Genomic DNA, 21887 nt, shown 5'->3' with positions numbered 1-21887 from the left:
AAGGATGCAGCCCTTGAATAGGGACACATTGGAGTAGGCATTTTTTCATTTTAAATGAACATAGCTAGTAGTGACTCATAACTTTGGATTTACAATTAGCTGCTCAATCCTGGTCACCTGTTAAGAGGTTGAACTTTTAATAAATAAAACACTTTCTTACTCAATTCAGTACTCTGAAGTTTTACTGCTGCAGTCTTACTTGGTCTGGTGTGTCCAGTAGCTTACGTTTGCTAATCATCACAGACTGATGGATATTGCTTTGTGACTCACATTACTGAGTCATTTTGCTGACTTAATGATTCTGTTCTTGTGCTGCTGTGAGATTACAATTATGGAGGATTGTTACTCTAGAATCGATAAGAAAGAAAAAACAAATCCCATAAGCTAAATAAATGATTTATTGTACAAAAGAAAAATGACAGTAAATAAACAACAAAAGGCAAAAATAACAATTGAACAGTTATTCATATGCACAACCATTAAACTACAAAGTTGGGGTGATTTTTTTTTTAGCTACACAAAGAACAGAGGAATGAAGGGGGAAAGTGAGAAAAACATTAGAAGCGGTGAACCTGTCCAAACATCATTAATGTCAACATTTGGGTAGGTATTTACATAGAGATTTCTTACTCTCATATATTTATATGAAAACACTCTCACACATACCAGTATACAAACACTAAAATTCAAAATGTAACTTCTCAACAGCTTTAACCATTGTTAAGCCATAGATGTGGGCACAGCTAATTTTTTCTTTTGACCACACATTACCAGAGCCGCTACCATCAGTCACTCTGTCAATAACTCAATCTGAACCTGAGAGCAAGGGGACCCTGTGGTTTTCGTCTACATTTTTTTGGGGGGTGGAGAGATCTTATGGGTGAAATATTTGCACAGATTAGTCAATGACAAATTAAAAAAGCAAGGTTTTTAGGAGGCTAAAGTGAGGTAGACAGACTTTGAAATGCATTGTAATTAATATTAATAAATAGACAATTGACCAGTTGAATTATTTCCAACCACTGCCCCTAAACCAGCTTTCTTCTCCCTTTGAAATGTTCTAGCATATTCCTGCGATCACAAAAGTTACAGCACACATGTCATCCTCTACTTTGGCTAACAATCCCTGGATACTCTTCCCATTCTTACATGGGTTCCTTTCACTTAAATTACACACAAAGGCAAAAACATGTCTATGCAAGACAGTCGACACATTGTTTAAGTCAAAAGAACGTAGTCTCTCTAACATGGTAACAGATTAAAGTTGGTGGGCGGGCCATTTCCAGTTAAAGCATTCTATGTTCATTGATCCAGACACTTATTACACACATGACTTATCACCCAAAGTGGGCAAGGAGGCCTTTCAGGCCGCTGGTTCAGTATGTCCAGGTTCCAGATTGGATAGAAGTGTGTGAGTGTATGGACAGGCCCCCGCTTCAGACAAAAGTCAGGAAAGCGTGATGTATCAAAAAGAAGTGATAACCTCTCTAGTTTATGGTTTATCACCAGAAGCTTGAATAGTTTTTTTTTTTTTTTTAATCCTATACTGTACAAGCTCTCTTGTGCTTGGTAAAACACAAACAACACTTTACCTCCTCACGCCATGAACGTCCCATAGTGCAAAATTTATTGTTGGTAAGGTAGAGTGCCCCAAAAAAGGTTTTTGTACCCCTTTTTTTAATATATACATATATCATTTATATATAATGTCAGAAGGCTCTTCCTTTATCCAACAGCATAGTGCTTTCGTTTACAACAAAAGGATATCTTTGCTTTGACATCCAGGAGACAAAGACAGACTTCAAGCATACTAATCTACTCTGTGTTCAAGCACTAACAATATTTTCTCCGTAATGATGATAATGATACAGCTGAGGTTGAAGTGGAGTGGGGGCATTTCACAATGAAAACACGTTCTCTAAATTTACCGCTTAAATCAGCGGTTGAGTTACATTCTCTCGATATTTTTTTTTTGTTTTGTTTTGTTTTTGCACGTTATCTGGTTTGTTGTGATTTATAAAAGCTATTATTTATGAGTACAGTACTGCAGTTAAAGGATTTTGCATTTTATCTTTTCTGAAACTAGCATTGAGAAAAGGTGAATGAACTGGCTCGACAGTGTATTTTTAACAGTTGTGAACACTGCTGGATGAGTGTGTAAACTTCTAGTCATAATACTGTAATCATACTGTGATTATGTTTTGTGCTATTCTCAGCTCAGTAATTCACTCAGGTTATAGCAGAGAGAACATTTGAGCATGCTGACGTCCTCATGTGTTTTATTTCAGGTTATGGATTTTGCTGTGTTTGTATTACATGCTCAGTCCCAGGCCTCTTCAAGTTATGAAACAGTGCATTTACTTCTCTGTTTTAAACATTTAATGCAAAAAATTGAAGGTGTTAAAGTGTATTTTCCTTTGTTACACAGAAGAAAGAAAAACTGTCAGGTTCTTGTCATCCTGCAGGACTTGCCCTCCTCCTCCCCCTCCTCCTCCTCCTCCTCTTCCTCTTTTCCCAGACGGTGCCGAATGACTTCAGAGTGCATCTACATTACAGTTCTGTTTCAGACTTTAGTGTGCAAGTCAAACCTAAATCTGTTTTATCTACTCTTACGGAGTGGCAGAAATAGCTATACCGACTTTATGTATTCACTTTGAAAGACAGAGTTAATATATACTATAACCTCTTTTCTCCCTTTTCCTTTTCGAGTTTTACAAGACTACAAATAAAAAAAGATCAAAGTGACTGTGAAAAGGTTTCGTAGATACTCGAGAATGTCACACTGGGGTGTTATACATTAATAGAGGGTATAGGTTTGGTTTTGGATCTCCTCAACACTTTACATCTCTAGAGCACATCTCTAAACATCTGTAAACAAGATTTTGGATTTAAAGGGTCTTTCTAATGGTAAACTCTCCTCACATTAGCATGGATTTTTGATCTTTTCGTTAAAGTGATGCATTGCAAAATAATTCTGATCATTTTTGTGGATCAAATCTCACCAGTAAGTAAGCTTATCTGTGAAATTAAGTATTTCCAAACTCACCTTAGGACTGGAATTGCTTTAAAAAATATTGTAAATGCTTTTAGTCTCCTGTCATCTCAATCCACTAACCTGGACATTTCACAAAGATGCCATTAAAACAGACAAACAAACAAACAAACAAAATCTTTAAAAAAAAAACCCACAAAACTAACACATACTCTATAACATAGTTTTGTCTCATTTACCATTTTCTGAAGCTGCTCCACAAGTACAACCTCTTTAAATCATTCATAATGTACTGTATTTCCATCACTCAGTCCCTTTTTTTGATTCATATTTCACTTATAACTTTTTTTTTTTTTTACAGTTAGAATCAATTTAATTACTGGAAAAATGGAAACCCAGTGGGATGTTTTTGTGGCTGAGCAAAAGTGAAATCTGGTGCCAAGGAGTGGGTTCTGGTGCCAGGGGAGAGCTCCGTAAGGGTTTTGGGTGGTTCGATGCAATGGTGGCTGTACACAAGTGTGCGTCCCCTCCTGCTGCCTAAGAGCAGCCACATCTATCCACCACCATCCCTGGGATCTTGCCATGGATGATCTGCTGCTTGTCATTGAAGTAGAGCATGTTAATGGGGGACATCTTGGTCGGAGTACAGCAGGGCCCTGCAGAGCCTCGGGGGTTGGCGTGCTGCACCAGGTGGGTGTGTGGGTATTTCTGCATGAACATGTACTCGCACTGGCCGGAGCAGTAGTTGGCTTTGTAGCGTTTGGGAGCAATGATCCAATCCCAGCCAAACGCCTCAAAATCCACAGTCAGAGGGTAGCGACAGCAGCGAGACTCAGTGGAGTGCTCATCGCAGTCCAGGCCGAGGTTTCTCCGAGAACGTTTGGTTGTCTCAAGAACCTTCACTTCCAGGAACGGCTGCTGGAATCAGGGGGAGGAGGGGCAGGACAGAGAGAAAGAGGTGGTTATAAGAGAACAACTGCAGAGCCATGGCTGACATATCAGTTATGGAAAATACAATTACTGACAGGTAATAAATGGCATTTTTCAACAGTTTTACCCACAGAAATTTAAAATATCAACATCTTCGAGTTAAGATGGAATTATGCTTCTCCGGCCTGTGCGTAAGCGAACGTACATTTTATCATTTGGGCATGTAAAAGTGTCATGTTTAGCAAACCACAATGTAAAGAAAATGTAGCAGAAATAAGGAAATGCATTGGTTTGCAAAGATGTTTCTGTATATCTCACCCTAAGTTTGATTCGACTCTTACGTCTGTGTGCTAAAGCTAGGAAGAGAATAGCTTAGCTTAGCATAAAAACTGGAACATAACCTATATGCACCTCCAAAGCTAACTAATTAACATGTTGTGTCTTGTTAGTTTAACAAAAACTGAAAGAAACAATTTTAGGTTTTAGAGGGAGTTTTGTGGTTTAACAAAAGTTTTTCCAACCGCCAATCAACCTCAGTGTGTGGACAAGACTCACAGCTGTTGTTCACCAAGAAACAATTATAACACATAACTCTGTAAAACCAAAAACCTCTTTACATTTATGCTTTTATACAAATTTGAAAAAGAAGATACTTCATGTTAATTAGTGAAATTTCAAAGTGCTGGTAGGTGGAATTTTTAACTTTGGACAGGGAAAGGCGAGCTGTTTCCATCTTTTACTAGTCTTTAGCTTCATATTTACCTCACAGACATGAGAGTGGTATCAGTCTCATCTAACTCTCGGAACGAAGCTGAACATGTGCACTTCCCAAAATGATGAGTTATTCCTTTAATGTCACACACTCTTAAAAGTGTGCATATATTTAGTTCCTTAGCTCCTTTGAGGCTGCACTCTTTATGGCATCAGTGTTAACTATAAACAGAGAATGATCTAGATATGTCTTCTGATTCGTAAAATCACTAATTCTATCACATCACATACAGTTTATGTTCTTCTTTGGTACAAATACAATATAGAGTAGACCTTTGTCACGGCAAACATGTCCTGTTAATGTCTGAGGTTTCTGAAGAGACATTAATAAAGTGAGAACATTTGGGGGACATTTGTTATATGGAACTGGGGCATTGTTAAGGTTATTATTTTGAAACATAAGAGCTTTGTCAGGCTGATGGATAAAAACAAATTGAGAAAATAAAGTGTTTTTTCTTTACGTAAAGACACATAACCACACAAAATCTCCTGCCCACTGAAATTCAATCATCTGTTTGCCATTGAACCTGCCAACAAACTTATTTCAGAATAGCAACTATCAAAGACAGCTAGTATTACAAAAGAAACGTGGGAAGAAGTTTTAAACGCATTGTCTTTCGTTGGATGATATTTATGATGTTAATACTTATCAGAAGGTTTAAGACTTTTCACATTCTGTTGCTCTGGTCATTTATCAAACTAGAAGAGCACAGAGCTCCGCCAAGGCCAATGTCAAACAACATATACCAGGCATCAGAGAAAAAAAATCTAATTCATAGTAAACGATTCTTCCCTGGCCCGTGCCTCATCCCTATACAAAGCTAGGTGCAAATCGGTTCTGTTCTTTTTCCTTATCCCTGCTGACAAATAAACTGACACGGGTGAAAACCAAGCAGCAACGTTGAAGACAACACAGGAGGGACAAAATCTGCAGTTCCTCGAATGGCCACTCGAGGCTGGCTCCAAAAGCGAGTCAATCCCCATAGACTCCCATGTTAACTTTACAGCAGAAATAAACATGTTTACAGCCTCCTACAAAAAACGGTTTTGGTCTACATAGCTATTTTCCCTTTATGCATAATTGAGGGCGTTCCACTTTGAGTGACAGGTGGACGAGCGTATGCTTGACACAAACAGGTATGCACTGAAGTCTTGGCTCCACACACACACCCCACCGCATTGCTCATTTTTGGATTAGGAGTTAGGCAGAGTCAGGCACTACCGAGATCACAGAGGCTGTGTCCCATCTTCATATACAGTTTATGGTGAAAACTTAACATCATTGGCAAAGGTACAAAGCAGACAATGACAAAGTTTGAAACTACTGTCAAACCCAAGCCCTGCTCCAGCAGTTACTCTCAGAGTTTGTTCTGCTAATAAAACACATCACACTAAAAAAGCTAACAGCTTACTTACAACAGAGCTATCATTATTAAAGCTCAGCTAGTTTCACAGACTCTGTAGTTTTCTGTCCTGGTACATGAGCACCAACTCTTACTGGGTTTCTAACACATCAGGTCAGTAACTGCATTCATCTGACATACAAAGATTTAACAAATTCTAGATTATATAAAAACCACTGTACTACCCCTTTTACAAGAGTAAAAGAAATTCGACCAATAAACTGGTTTCATATATTTTACAGCTGAGTACAGTCAAAGCCAGCTGAGCCAGTATCTGATATCATATGATATAGTAACCATGACAACACAACACAGAATTCTTTATAGTACAAAGTCTTAACTTTTCCACAAAATTTCCTCATTAATGTGAATGCAACTACATCATGTATACATAGGGGTGTTGCCATTTTTACATCGCAAGACAGTGAATTCAGGGATTTTCTATAAATACATTTTTACATTATGTTTTACATGGTTCGTCACAGCCTCTCTGCCGCCATGCCTCAAGGTCTTCAATTTCTAATTTCCTCAACCAGGTCCAGTTATTTTTTCCACTGGAATTAATCTGAGGTCCACCAGCATTTCAGTTCATACGGCGCATGACGTTGGTAAAGAAAGAGGTTTGATTTAGCCTTGCATTAGTAATAGACAAAGACGAAGCTTTAAACTGCGTCAAATTCAGGATCTACTGATCTAATATGTCACAAAACCATATGAATTAATTTGTAATTTTTAAGGTAGGAGCACAATCTGCCATTTGAGCACCGATTCAAAGAGCACTGACAGAAACTAGTCTTTTCTAACACTGATTTCTTGGTTTGATCCATGACCCAGGAGGTCATCAGCAGGCTCATATGACCTTGACCTTTGGGTAAAGCTAGCGGATCAAATATTTTACTCCATCATGTTTGTTTTACAAAGCCTTCCTCTCCCCACAGTGATTCCAGCTGGGCTCGAGCACAGTTTTTTGTGACGCATTCAAAAGAGGAAATAAGCTGAAAGGCCGTTGGGGTGAGACCATGTCAGCTTGGCCTTTAGGGCTTTTGTTATAGAAAAAAGACCCAGAGGATCAGGGAGAAGCAGTGTTTCACTCTTTCTTTGCTTGTTGTGTTTTGTTTTATTTTTGTACACTGGCCTGTGTTTTTGATCTTTTCCTTTTTTTTTGCTCAAGAATAATATTGCACACTGTGCACGCTGTGTGCTCAGAGGGCAGCGATTTATTGGCCAAGACACCAGAGCTGACCTCTGATATGTGTTGTGAAGATCTGACCCAAATGACCACTTGGTAAATATTTGGTGTTGCTTAACTGGGATGACTGGCCTACATAATTCAACATGGATGTTGTATGTAACTGTCAGTCGCAGTGACTCTGGGATTTCTAACTAGATTAATGGTTCACGGATGGTTTTGCCTTGAGATTGAAGTTTGAACTCATTCATGCAGCAGCCCCATCCATTACATTAGACATAAGCCCAGTGTTTCATCATTAAAAAAAATAATCTAAGCAAATATGTAGGTCAAGGCAAGTCTGGTCATATATGTTGTGTAAATTTTAAAAATCCTGTTCTCAAAGTTTGAGGCCCAGAAGCATTCTGTCAACATGAAGCTAAAGGCACCGCAGGCTGAGCTGAAAACCTTTAAACCTTTCAGCCTTTGTTTTCAATAGAATAGTCATTGAGTCAATGTTTTAGTCTTTTATGACCTCATCTGCAAACCACAAAAATAATGGAAAAATGCCCAATAATTTTAGGACTTCTAAAACATTTGAGCCACTGCACATCATCTGCACCATGCACAATTACTTTGTTGTTAGTTGCAGTAGATTTGACGATGGGATTTGGTGATAACTAATAGATGAAGGCTGATCCAAACAAAGCAGCTGTGTTTTCTCTGGAGTGAACTAAATAAAGAGTGGTCATGACTGACACGTTCAAATAGGGTTTTATGGTAACAGTATTTAAGGGTAAAACTATGTGTGGTGTTCCTGTACATGACTGGTTTATAAACTTCCCATCTAGTTGTATGTTTTTTTTTAAATGGATATGATTGAAATACAGAATTATCCACAATTTTAGATGACACAGAATAAAAACTCTTCCTGTGCTCTTATATGTAAACAGCCCTCTCTTATGACAACTCAAATGTTTGACTTTTCAGGACGTATATACCCAGAAGAGATGGAAGTGGCAGAGCTTTATGTTGGAAGTTTCTGAGTTCAGCCTTCACCAGATCACTTCCCCAATGCTGAAATATTTACAATAGATAGATTTACAATTAGTATTTTTAACTGACACAACAAGTACATGTTCACATTTAAGGTGAACCTGTGGGCAAGCGGGTATATTTACTGTGTGACTTTGTTACTTAGGTGGTTCAAATGATGCAGTTTCATAAACAACATTATGTTATCTGCTTTGGCAGTGGTTCAAAAGATGGCCTCTGATGTCAATATGGTGCACACTGAATTACCTATCGCTGTTAATCAGCACTACATCATAGTATTTTGTTCGTATCATAACATAACAGGATGTGCCTCCCTTCCTCCTGTGCAGCCACTGGTTTTCATTCAGTGCACTGAGATGTGAGAAACAACATGCAAAAGCTTAAAACTTGCTTAATATGAATAATGTGAATGTGTGTGTGTGTGTGTGTGTGTGTGTGTGTGTGTGTGTGTGTGTGTGCATGGTGATTTCATTCAGCTCCTGATGTTCACTGTGATGCTTCACTTGATGTAAGTGAGCTTGAAGCCTCTGCAAGTTGATTTTCATACTAACGCACTTCAGCATTATTTTGGCTTTTCAAAATCTGCTCTAAAACAAATATAAAGCATAAAGGAAGCAAGACAAACATTGGAGGGAGACAGCACAGGACTGACAGTAGAGAAGATGTGCAGATGGGGAAAGGGAAATAACATGCAGGATGATAGCAGTGCCATCCATCTTTTTCCCCAGGATTATTTCTTTAACTATTTCTTAGTTCAGTCCAGTTATCAATACAGATCCACATTTCCCTTCAAATCAAGTTTTTCTTTTTCACTAACATTGTTTTAGCTGCCCTCTTTTGATTGAAATATGAACTGGCATTTGTATAAATGTGAGCTGTGATGGAAGTGATTACCCCCCTTCCCCAAGGACAGGTCTGAGGGTCCTTACCAGCCCCTCCTCCCCGGGTCGCAGCGAGGTAACTGCCAGGTCATTGCCGCTCTCATCAAAGGCATTGATGTCGATTCCCCAGTTGGTGTGTGGCTGTTTGAACCAGTTTTGCAACACATGCTTAAAGTCAATACTTTGCCAGTGCCCGACCCTGGAGGTGAGCTCTATCTTCAGGGAGCGGATGCGGATGTGGCGGCTGCCCTGCTCCGTGACGGGCTTCAGTCGGAGGATCTGCAGGTAGACGGTGGAGGTCTGCTGCAGCGGTCGCAGGTAAACCCACAGCTGGGCCTTCAGCACCTTGGTGAACATCAGTTTGGGGCTGAACTTGAAGAAGCAGCAGCTCGGCTTCCCATTCACCTGCACCAGCGGCTCCGCTGTGGAAAAAGCACAGGTTACATTTATACTTGTACTGTAGATGCAGTATACTGTATACATATGTCATCATGAACTGCAGCGTCCCTGGCTCATGTTCAAACTGTGACCTTTTGAGACACGTCATTAAATTAAATTAAGATTCCCCCCAAAATAATTGAAAGATCATTTGATACCTCCACCACATTTTGGCTCCATATTTGGTGATAAACATTACAGCTACAACGTTTCTCACTGAATTTTCGTTGATGAAATTTGTGATTCTGCAGGTGGTGCTCTTCTCTGTTTCTGTTTAGTCATGGTGACTGTTCTTGCAGGGACATCTGCATCATTCACTCCAAACAAACCACCGCTCACAAAGAACACATCACTTCCTGTGCACCAGAGGGTTTTTTTTTTAATCAGCAAATCCCAGTAAAACGTTGAGTAATGCAAACAACAACTTTTGATCTTTCAACAGCTGCAGTCTGGAGGGATGGGTTGAGAAATTCACTATATGTTTACGTAAACATGAACAAATGAAACAGACGCTAAAGGGAATAAGAGGAACAAACCACAACACTTATTCTATTTACTGGTAATAACTGAAGGGGATCCTCTCTAGTAGAGCCAAGAGAGGCTTTTGAAGATAAAAGAAAATTTACTCCCAAAGGGACACAAAGAATTAAAACTATCTCTTGTCCAGGGTCTTTGTTTTAGTGTTCCAAAATATAAACAGCAAACAGAAAAGTTCTTCCTCTAAAACTTGAACTAGAGTATATCCCGTATTAACGAGAGTCAGTGGTCAAGGCCGGTATAGTTACTGTAAGTCAGGACAGTCTGTGTTTTAACACATAACTCTTGTGAGCAGGCTCTGTGTTTCTATGGCTCTCACCACACTGATGAATGGCTGCTGATTGATTAAAGCAAAAAGCAGGTACACAAAAGAAAAGAAAACGAGAAGGACCAATTTGGGCTGAAAACATTGTCCCGATATAACAAAAGAGAAATTTTAAATGGAGCTGTTAACAGTGTTGCGAGTCCTTGGGTGGCAGAGAGAGCGCAGCTGCAGTTTTCTGGACTCAGCAACTTCACGGGAAAGACGTGTATGTGTTTTGCACACTGATCATAAAGCCAAAGACTACCACAGCCCCCCACGTCAGAGAAGCGTTTAACACAAACTGATGAATTAAGGAGACTTGTACACAGTTTGTGGCTCCACAACACACTGTCAACGTATGGGATATACTGTGGGTTGTTTACTAGATGCAATCCCAAGTTTCTTGTTCTATGAAGAACATTAATTAGGGTTTTTAAAAAGTTAACATAAACCTTGAGTCTATGTTTTTCACAGAAAATAAAATATAATCCAAACCGGGAGAAGACAGTTAATAAAGAAGTATTTCCATGATATTGGTAAACAGCAGAGCCTAAATTGATTGAGCACTACTTTTTTTGGTAGACTGACTGCTGTCCACGTCTATATGCATGAGAGCATTTCGTTATCATATGTGCACATGGTCCTGTTGTTTGGTCCATTCAGTCAGGTTACATTTGGGATTACATCAAGGTTGGAAAACAGATACATTTGCATATTAAAACAAGAATCAGTAATGGTGGCCAGTGGCCAGATGGTAACCTTAGATTCCCCTGGGTCAGTTGTAATGAAATGGTCTACCTCGACATCACAACTAGCAAAATTAAAACATCTCAAGTTTTTTTTTTGAGGCTCTCCCTTCTCGCAAATATATTTGGGTTGTGGATTATGGGTAATGTCAAAGAACACAAGGCGTCTCCTAAAATAGGCAGATTTATTCCTGTCATGATCCTCGGCTCTGGTGTTCCTGTGATTTGCACCACATGTCAAATCTGCACATGGTTCATTTACATAGACCTCCATCTGATATAATGACATCCATCCATTGCATTCATACATTCATTTCCATGTAAAGCGTTCATTTATTAAGGGAAATTTATTCTGCATCTATCTGGCATAATAATTTGCCAACAGAGTACAATAGAATATTTAATCTTCCTATTTTCTCTGAGCATATTTGACATATTACAACTCCAGATTTTAGTAAATAAACTGCCATCTTCTGTTATTTATCTTGAAGAGGAGTGTTATTGCTCCACTGTTTAAAAAAATAAGCGAGAAAAAAAGGCATGGACCTGTCAATCACTGCTAAATCTGAGGTTGCTCAGGCAACCTGCAAATGCTTCCTGGGTCAAAAGGTTATTTGGCACCTCAGCCTAGTTAAGAAATGGGATCAGGGGTCAAAACCGTCAGCCTCTTTACATCTCAGGGGTGCTGGGGAGGGGCAGCCCCTAATAGCCAGATTGAGTTTGAAGGTCAAGGTCGACCTTATGGCAATGGTAATATGTCTTTCTTCACAACGCGCCTTTTCACCAGAGAATCATTTGAAATCTCTGAGACACAACAGCACTGAATCAGCCACAGTTTGTTTTTGTTTTGATTAGGGTGGAGATTCTCCAGCCAATAGTGGATTGTTTATCAAACCTCGGTTGACCAGGAGGGAACACTGCACCGGGCTTCTTTTTTTTTTACACTAAACAAGTGTTGTAATTGAATTATGGTCATGCATTGAGGGATATGAATTCACTGAGGTACAGATGGACTATCCATTAGAAGAGTCCAGGGCGAACATTGAATAAGGGCCAAGCCAGGGACAGACGTGGTCCTTCAGCCTGTATTTCCAGGGACAGTCATTAGTGAGTGTAAATTATACAGTGTCTCACGCTGGACAAACAATATGTCAATGTTCCTTTTTGGTGGGTTGCTGGGGTCACAGCAATTAACGTGGGTGGTGTTGTGTTCGCTCATCAGCACAAAACTGGGAATGAATGATTCTGCAGTTTGCTTGGGGTTTACTTGTGATTACTACTTTTTTTTTTTGGTTGTTTTTAATCGCTGTAGATGGGGACAGACACACAACAGCTCTTCCTTCGCAAACAATTTCCATTGCTTTTGTTGAGTTCTTGGAAAAAAGGAAACAATCCAACCAACATTGCATAGCTGAAATGGTTCAGTTTCCCGGGCAGAGGCCTGTCTTGAGAAGCAGTAATCTGAGAAGCAGGGCCCGTGTACCGTGATCCCCGGTTATTAAACACACATGCACAACATATGAGCTATGTCATGTTAAACAATGACTGCATTGATAGGCAAAATCAATTTGTGCCTTTATAGATCCTGTAAGTGCACAAGTAAGCAGCAAACCACGGAGGACGAATGCCTTAATAATTACACCCCACATTTTGGCAGAGCGCTCCACTTGTGCAAAACGAGCAAGGCTAGCTTGTAAAGATCAGAAAACCAATGGGACATTTAATCCTTCTACCGTGGCTGACTTTGCTCCTGCTGCCGTAACACATTAATGTTGAAAGACCTCATAATTTTACTGCCACTGCAGGACTGTTTTTATAGCTTAATTTCCTGAACAGTTCGTTTAATTATAGCTCATTGTTTTAACACGCTGACTTCAATCCTGCAATAAGAGCTCAGCACCACCTACTGGAGCAATAACACCTCTCTCCTCAGCTACACTGGTAATGAAGATAGAAACTAGTTAGTTTACAGTAAGAAGTAAAATACAAGTCAAAACCAAGTGAATTATGGACATAGGAAACAGGCTTGTTTGCTTTTCCTCCTCATGTTTCCAGCCTACCACATTATTACAGCAGCTTATTTCCCTGTGGTATAATTGCAGCATATGCAGCGCATGAATTTTACTGCCAGCACGCAGCAGGCCTGCAGGTGAGCCTATCAAACATCTGGTGGACTCCCTGGGTACCTGTGTCCCATAGTTAGCCCACAGCCTCCTATATATGCATGGAGAGGGAGACATATAGAATATAAGGGTTTATTCACCATGCCATCTGTCCGTTTTAATACGACCGTGGGCCATTTTGAAGTTAAATGCTTTTAATAAAACAGTTGAAAACAGATGGAGAGGGGAAGTTAAGGTAGTTATACAATGAATAGGTAACATGTGTTACCAATGACTGTGCCAAAATATTATAGTATGTGGTAAAAAAAAAAAGCAGTAGAATCTTTATTAAGCGAATGGATACATGTATTTATCTCTGTGCTAAAGGAGAAAAAGCAAAGACAGAACTGACAGAAAGTTCACAGAGGTTTCTACTTTGTTGATGAAGACTCTGATCTCTGTGCTGCTGCCTCTCGCACTTCCTCGTGCTGTCAACTTTAGCAATAAAGAGCAACCTCACTATATTTACTGCAATGACAATCTCTCCACTAAATCACCACAATAGGATGAAATGCATAACAAGCTTAAAAAAAATAGGAACATGTGCAAAAAATTGTTTAAAATTAAACTGGGTGATGAATTTGCTTTACAGTGACTAATGTCAGACGGGATTAAAGGATTAAGACAGATGTTTTTAGCTTTAAAAACGACCTTCACACTTACATCTATCCCACTTTTAAACCAAAAGGGTTTCATTAAAGTTCACTTTTCTTTATCCAAACTCTTGAAAGGCAGTCGTGTACATATTGTAAACATGTGCAGTAACATATGCCAACCAGGTGAAATACATGCAGTCAAAGTGGGGTGGGGAGAGAAATGGACATCTATTGTTAATGTCCAAATGGATAATGCATAATGGTATAAACCTAGATAGGCGTTTCATTTGCATATATATCTATATTTTCTTTTCTTAATGGGAAATGCAAATGTGCCATTTTGTGGTGAGTGTGTGTTTGGGAGCCTTCGTGTTGAATAAATGTGACTCTAGGGTATCCCCACGCACCTCGGCATATTAATCATCGTGACACGTTCACGACCCTTCTAATAAGACAGGGGCCACAGTGCACCCCCTCAAACATCCCATCCCACCCCAGCCCCACTCCCTCTTTGTCTCTCGGCCAGTCCCCAGGGACGGGAGAGGGTGGTGGGGGAGGCCAGGCTCGAGCTGGGGATGGACGGGGAGGGGGGGTGTGTGAAGTTAGACCCCCTCATTCAGAAGCCCTCCCCTGGGACAACGGCAGGCACAAGACTCCTATTAGGACTGAGCACAGTAGCCCCCCAGGAGCAACAAAAGACACCTCCTAATGCTCCCTGTTCCAACTCAGTGAGCACACACACACACATGGAAACATGCAACTGCACATAAACACACAACACGCACAAGCTCTAAACTGACTGACATCAGCAAACAGACTCGAAGCTCATTGCTTTTAGTGTTTAAGGTTATATATGTTTGTATTATAAGGGGAACGTCTGTGGGACATCTCCAGCAGGACGGGCACAGAGGATGAAAAGACTGAGCGTGCAGTGAACTGCAATAAGGTGGACAGCTGGACAGCAGGAATCATGCTGGGGTCTCACCACTTGTGTTTGTGTGCATCCACACATACATGCAAGACGTTAATGTCACAAGACAATGCTCTGCTCTGCTTCCACAAGTTAAAACCAAAAACTTTTTACTCATGTCGCATAAGTAGATATGTAAACAGGACAAGGCAGAAAGATGGCTCTGATTGATTTGCTGTGTCTGAGCTGCTGCTGCTTTAGACTGATGAAAGGCTTTAGTCACAGGACAAAATAGTATTACTTATCTGAATTGAATGTGGCCATCAGGTTCTTTATTACTGTCAATAAAGGAAACATCACTGCATGATGAAACGATGTAATAACAGTGAACAACATTTAACTGATTTATTATAGTTAAAGCACAAAGCTAACAACAGTTCTGGTGAAAAGGCTCAGTTTATACCCACTGAATTTTAACTAACCATTAAGGTCCAATCCATATTGTGCTTTTAAAAAGACCCCCCCCCCCCCCACACACACACACACACACAAAAAGAAAATGAGAACACTAGAATGACCAGTAAAATGAACATTTATGGCTGACCAGAGTTTTGTTAACTTTTATTTGGGGTTAACGTTGCGGAGCAACACCCAGTTGTTTTGTTTATTACTGAGGTGAAACCTTAAGGTTGTTTATATCCTGGTGATTTAGAAAAGCTGTGATGACATATTGCTCATGTCTCTGACTATGTTTTCATCACCTGCATGCTGAGAGTTTCAATCAAGCTCACACAGTTTTCATTTCATGTACTCTCTTTAATATTCTGAAATCTGAATCTTATATGGCAGACTTCACCTTCACAGCCAATACATACAACAAATTAAAGTTTTGTTCTTGGACATATGAACTTTGTGATTTAGTCTACTTAAGTGTGTACACAAGGAGAGAGTATAGAACAATGAAAACACAGATTTAGCAACAAACTCTTCATTTGCAGGCTTAACCATATGTCACTAAATGTGGTGATAATGTGCTATATATCTCTTCAACTGACTGTTTCTTCTGAGCTACTTCACTGAATAACACAATTCATCTGTCAATTCAATTTGAATAACCAAAGGACAATATTTACACCCATTATTAACTTGCACTTCACTGCTGGTCATCAAGTCGCTGTACTGAACAGCAATGTTACCAAAGAAAAATCGGTACATGATCATTGCTCAATGTAACAGTCACAGCTTAACACAACATACAAACATTTGTACAATACAAATCATCGACAGACAAGTTTACTCTGTGGCAGAAACTAAAGCAAAGTTCAGTTCACATCACTTGTCAGCTAACATCACCATGAGATGGACAAATAACTGTTTGTTCATCTCAGCAGGTAAAAACCTGTAGTAGAAGAATTATAATTTAAATTGTGCGGCTGCTTATCTTCTGTCATGGTCCAGTTTTAGCAGAATGACAAAGGTCGATTTTGTTTATTGCCTCGTTTGATGGAGTTCAATTCTACAAACCTGCTTGCCTATCTATAGAGAGCTGAAGTAAGAACCAGTAAGAATCATTCAGAATCCTACTGACATCTGTAACTAAGTGAATAACGAACAACCCAGCCTTGGAGCCTTTTTCAACAGTATGTTGTGTGGCTTGCTTGAAACAAGCTCATATTTTTTTAGCTGCAATTTCTCATTTCCCATGAGCTCTTGACGTTCACGGTCATGCCCGAGAGATGAGGCAAATCCATGAACGAGTCGAGGGAGATCACAACAGGTAAGTTGAGCAGAAAAAATACTTTAGAAGAGAAAGTGAACAGTTTATCAATATACACAAAATCAATTTGAGATGAAATAAATACTTGCGCTGTTTCACCTTTTTTCATGGGACCTAATATGTAGTTTTCTCTGTGCTCACAAAGTAACTCTATTGATATCAAAGGTTTCAGTTTCCTATGGCAACGACTGTAGCAGATACAGATTTTTCTCTTAATGTGGAGAGCAGGAACACATTTAATTTCTTTTCAGGAAATGCTAAGTGAGAGATTGTACTGAGTTATGGAAGCTAGTGGAACAGAGACTTGACTGCTCCACATTATTACATGCTACAAGTGACCTAGAACAACACGTACTGTATAAACACTGGCAGCACATATTGGTTGTTGTTACAGTCTTCGGTCAAACCTCTGAGATCATGTTCCTCTGAGTCACTGATATTTTTTTTTAACATTGATCAGTGTAAACTCTCCACAAACCATCTGACAAACAGCTCCATGAATTTATATTACAATACATTTGTGTTGGAAATCATTCAACGATGGCAGTGAGCCTGCAGTAACCATGCATTACATTCGATTACATTAGAATACATAACAATCCATACAATAAGACATAAATTGTTGTTTTACAACAGTTTACTGTATTGCAAATAAAATGACTTTAACCACGTGTTTAATTAACTATTGAGCCCTAAAAGCTATCATTCCCCCCTCAACATACATAAAATGTTTAACATTGCAGAGTCAATGTATGGGATTATTTGTCTGTAATCAAATTATATTTCTTCACACTGTACGCTGCCTCAGTCTGTTGCAGAGCACCAGTAACTTGGACCTTGTGCTCCGACAAGGACACGATCCCTCACTGGCTTCCCAGTCATGAACACAGCCACTTGTGCTTGCTGGAGATCCCACAACTGGTAACTGATGTGACAACTTTGATCCAATGCCACTCTTGTTCCAGACATTGTACATCACTTTTGATGCTTTACATGCGAATTAAATATTAAGAAAAAAAAAGTTCACTATCACAACTATGCAGATGACGCTCACATTTATCTCTGTCATCAAGTGACAATGCTCCATTAGACTCAGCAACCAGCGTATTCAGGAAATCAATTGTTAGATGAGCCTGAACTTCTCACAGTAAATACAGACAGAACTTTGATAACCTCTCTCACCCATCTATCTAACCTTTGCCATATGAAACATCATAAGCCCTCAGGTAACCTGTTCCCAGAGTCCAAACAAAACATGGAGAAGCACCATTTATAAGTATAAGATAATTTATAAGATAATGATGATCACCTCTTAAAGCAGGTAAAAATAACTAGTATGCTCAACAAGTCTTAGTTTGCTAAGACCATTTTACATCCTTCATTTCATCCTGCATTCTTCCCTGTTTGTCTGTTTTCATTTTTCTAATCCATTTTCAGTTTTCAGTGTCTTTTTCTCTGTTATTTAATGCATATTACACATCATGCATGAACTATGTGTAATGTATTCAAATAAACTTGTTTGAACTTCTAGCCTGCATGCTTGCAAAAACAATTAATCTAATCCACCCAAATACATTTCATGTGTTTATTGTTGCTGAACCTGACTCTCAAACTGCAGCAGGTCAGGGTTTTGTTTTTTTAAATTGTGCCCTTAAATCTCAAACAAACACATACATGCACTATCCTTCACACACACAGACACACACACACACACACACACACACAGACACTCACATGCATGCACATGCACATACACACACACGCACACACACACACACACACACACACACATACACACACGCATACATGCACATGCACAGACACACACACACAAACACACACGCACACACACACACACACACACACACACACGCACTGATTAGTTACATCTCCTTAAATACTCAAAAATTTACAATATTTCTCTCTGGAAGTGTTTCTGTTTGAACACACTCAGCTACTAAAAAAAATCCCTGAAGCCACCCAAATCTGTCAGAGCCTGAGCCAAGAGTTTTCTCTAAAGACAAAGTCAGTGTGGCCACTTTGTGCCAAAGCTCCCTCTATGAAGCATTTTCTTTTTACCGTATCCTCGAGGATTTCTGTGCAACATGAAACTATCTATCGTTCCCTTTATAGGCTTCTCTTTATCCATTTGTGCTGTACATTATATGAATCAAACTCTGCTCTTCTCCCTAAAGAAATCACTTCAACTGTGCATTTTCATAATGAACTTCCTGGGGTGATGTGGGTAAGGCTGGCAGAAATACAACCACAGGTGATAAATACAGCGAGAAGCTGATCTCCCTTGCCGCAGAAAAGAGGCTAATTAAATTTTCATGTAGATAATCATGAGCTAATCCACTGTTAATTGTGCTTCTTTCCGACACAGTGGCTCCCTCATGGGATCCAACATTATGTCCATGCAGCATTTCCTTTGCTTAAACGCCTCTTAGATTTAATGGACTCTTCCATACACTGATCCTCAGCAGCTCCTCGCACACGACCACACAAAGCCTGAACGCATCCATCAACAATAATCCCCTCAATGATCTCCATTTTATCTTTTCACTCCCCTCCTCCTCCTCCTCCTTACTCATGTCCCTACACAGGGCTTAATTACTGGTGCGAAGTAATTATTTCCTTTATTAGTGAAACGTAACATCTGTTTCAGGTCTTTTTAATTGTACCTATAAAACCCTTCCATGATTTCTGTCCCTTTAGGATAGGACTGGGCTGCTTGTTGCTCCCTGCGGACTCACTCCCTTCTTCCCTTCACCCCCACCCCCCCTTCATACCCGCAGCATGAGCCGCGGTGCACCTAACTCGATCACACTCTTTGAAATCCTTTAAAGAAGCCATGAAGAGCTCAGCAGTGGATACACACACCAGCTGAAAACATAGGGGACAAAACATATTCTTGCACGGCCAATTCTTCCTGACTGACATTGATGCAGTCTTGCATCCATTCTCCAAACTTCTCAGTGTTGTATTTTTGGTGAAAGCATGCATTAAATTCCAAAGCAACATACTCCCAAATGCCAAAAGAAAAGACCGGCTGCAGGGACTGGTACACGGGAGCGTGGGAATAGGGGAAGGAGGGTGGAAGGAGTGAGATTCCTGAGGTCCTGGGGAAATTTTGTCCCTGTATTAATAGACTTTGGTCCCTTTGAAATTTTATTAGCCATAAAGTTGACAGTATGTTGTGCAATTTCTACAGTCCTACAGACCTTTCTTTCTTGAGTTTTTACTCCTTTTTAAACAAACCGGTCGTGCCCCGGCCTCCAAACAATTCAACACCAAAGTTTATCTTTCCCTCAACTGATGCCAGCAATGACACAGGGAGAACAGGTGTCATCGTCAAACTGAGACCTCCATGGAATAAATAAATCTATAAAAACCTCACATAGTCATCAACTTCCGGCAAACACTGGCCAGCAAGTTGAAGACAGTCCGACTTCTGCTGCTCTGTCCTTTTAGCGCTCTCCCTCTTAATTTTTATGGTTCCTGCACCTTCAGGAAATGACCCTTTTATAGGGTCAACACTATAAAAGACTTGTTTTTTTGTGGGAGTGGTTAGTGGATGAGTGTGTGTGAGCGTGTGTGTGTGTGTGTGTGTGGTGGGGGATAAGTGTTCAAGTTACTACCGGTCCGTCTTTGCTGCCAAAGAAAGAGACCCGATGAGGTTAATAGTCTCCTCTTCCAATATATCACATAGCTGTGAACTCTGTGACCCTTTTTGTCAATAGGAGAACTTTTCTCTGGAGTGTGTGTGTGACTGTGTGTGTGGGTGTGTGAGTGTGTGTGACTGTGTGTGAGCATCCTTATGCATCTACACAAGTGTGAACATGTGGAAATTTGTACATACATACCTTTACATGTGTGTGGATGTTCATTTTATGTACTGAGTTGTGTAAGCCTGTGCTTGAACTGAATGTGCCTCATCTTAACGAGATTACATAATAATACCAGTATAGCACTTTGTGATGTTAGCCTACACAAAGTCAAGACGGACAAGACAAAATGTGGGTATAAAAAAGTTTAACAAAGTGAGAGGTGTCAAGAAGAACTGAGTGGTATTGGAAATGTTTCAAATGTGATCTTTTATATCTAAACCTCAGTATTAATCCCCTTAAAAGTGAAGTGTTTCTCTGCAAACAGTCACTGATTCCCCACATTCTGGACACACTGACGTGTCCATTTGCTGGAATAAAATTTAAACATGGAATAAAGGCTGGGAAGGAGGGTAATCCAGTGCTGCTCTCTGTTGGATTCTCTGTTACTGGACAATCTTAAAATTAATGTCACAGCACACAGACACAAAAAAAGTTTACCCACAGCAAAAAAGATCAAGAATACATTAAGTTCTTCTGGAGTTGCCAGACATCAAATAGCGTGTCAGCATCAAAACACAGAGAGAGAGAGAGACAGAAAGGAGGACAAGGTCTCTGATGGCAGAGGAAGGTCTGGTCTAAATGTCTTGGACAGGTGACAAATGGGAGACTAGAGGGGTCAAATCCTCACCCCACCTCAGGCAAAACAAACCAAGCTCCAAAATACACACTTCGCACAAGCGCTCATGACAATTACACACATAAATCAACATGTACAAACTCCCACACTTCAGCTCATATGTTAATGCAAACAGATTTGTTGATTAAGAAAAAATCATCAACACTCATTGTCAGTGCTGCAGTAGAAAATTCCCCTGATAAACTGCTCATAAACCGAGTCACCTTTTCTGCATGAGCAGCAAGCGGAGCGGTTACCTACACAACAAGCTGTATGGAGGGAGATGTTTTAGTACATAAAGTGCCGCACTATGATATAAATAGCTGTACTTTTCCATGAAATTTCATAGTAATTAGAGACCAGGAAGCATGGACCCTCTCAACCCCCACTGCGGCACCCACGTACCTTGAGTGAATACTAAGAAGCAACTCTGGCACAGGTCCAGTTCAGTATGTACTGTGTGAACCCACATGGCCCATCAAAGGCAGTGTGCACGACCGTGAAAGGGTGATTGGGTTCGAGGTGCGCAGGGAATAGTGTTTGAAGTCCTCCTTCTATCAGAGAGACAGAAAAAGGCACTTTTAATCCTGTGGGATCACTAAGGCGCCACAGGCAAAAAAGATGCACTCATTCTCTCAACTCTTCCATGAGTACCGGAGAAAAGAGGAGGAAGGAGAGAGGGGGCTAACGGGGAGGAATGTGGGGGTGGG

The 21887-nt window shown here is 40.0% G+C and overlaps 1 protein-coding gene and 1 long non-coding RNA gene across 3 annotated transcripts in view; one reads left to right on the top strand and one right to left on the bottom strand.

Moving 5' to 3' along the window:
* Positions 1–380: 380 nt before the first annotated feature.
* gdf11 (growth differentiation factor 11) overlaps positions 381–21887 on the bottom strand; it is a 26570-nt gene continuing 5063 nt past the window's right edge. The window contains exons 2-3 of one of the 2 annotated variants that reach the window (XM_023423374.2): positions 9250–9623; positions 381–3910 (exon numbers count right to left, since the gene is read on the bottom strand). In XM_023423374.2, coding sequence (XP_023279142.1) covers positions 3530–3910; positions 9250–9623 — 755 coding nt within the window. In that variant the 3' untranslated portion in view covers positions 381–3529. The remainder of the gene's footprint in view (positions 3911–9249; positions 9624–21887) is intronic. The other variant, XM_023423376.2, reaches the window with a different exon arrangement.
* LOC147818117 (uncharacterized) lies at positions 15641–18201 on the top strand. The gene is made up of 2 exons (XR_015438294.1): positions 15641–16671; positions 17480–18201. It is a non-coding gene; the product is annotated as an uncharacterized LOC147818117 (long non-coding RNA).

The sequence above is a fragment of the Seriola lalandi genome, unplaced genomic scaffold, assembly GCF_002814215.2.
Source record: "Seriola lalandi dorsalis isolate HSWRI2012SDOR001 ecotype SW California unplaced genomic scaffold, Sedor1 jcf7180002054692, whole genome shotgun sequence".
Lineage (NCBI taxonomy): Eukaryota > Metazoa > Chordata > Actinopteri > Carangiformes > Carangidae > Seriola > Seriola lalandi.
Note: the sequence above shows the minus strand (reverse complement) of the source record. Positions and strands in the feature narration are given on the sequence as shown.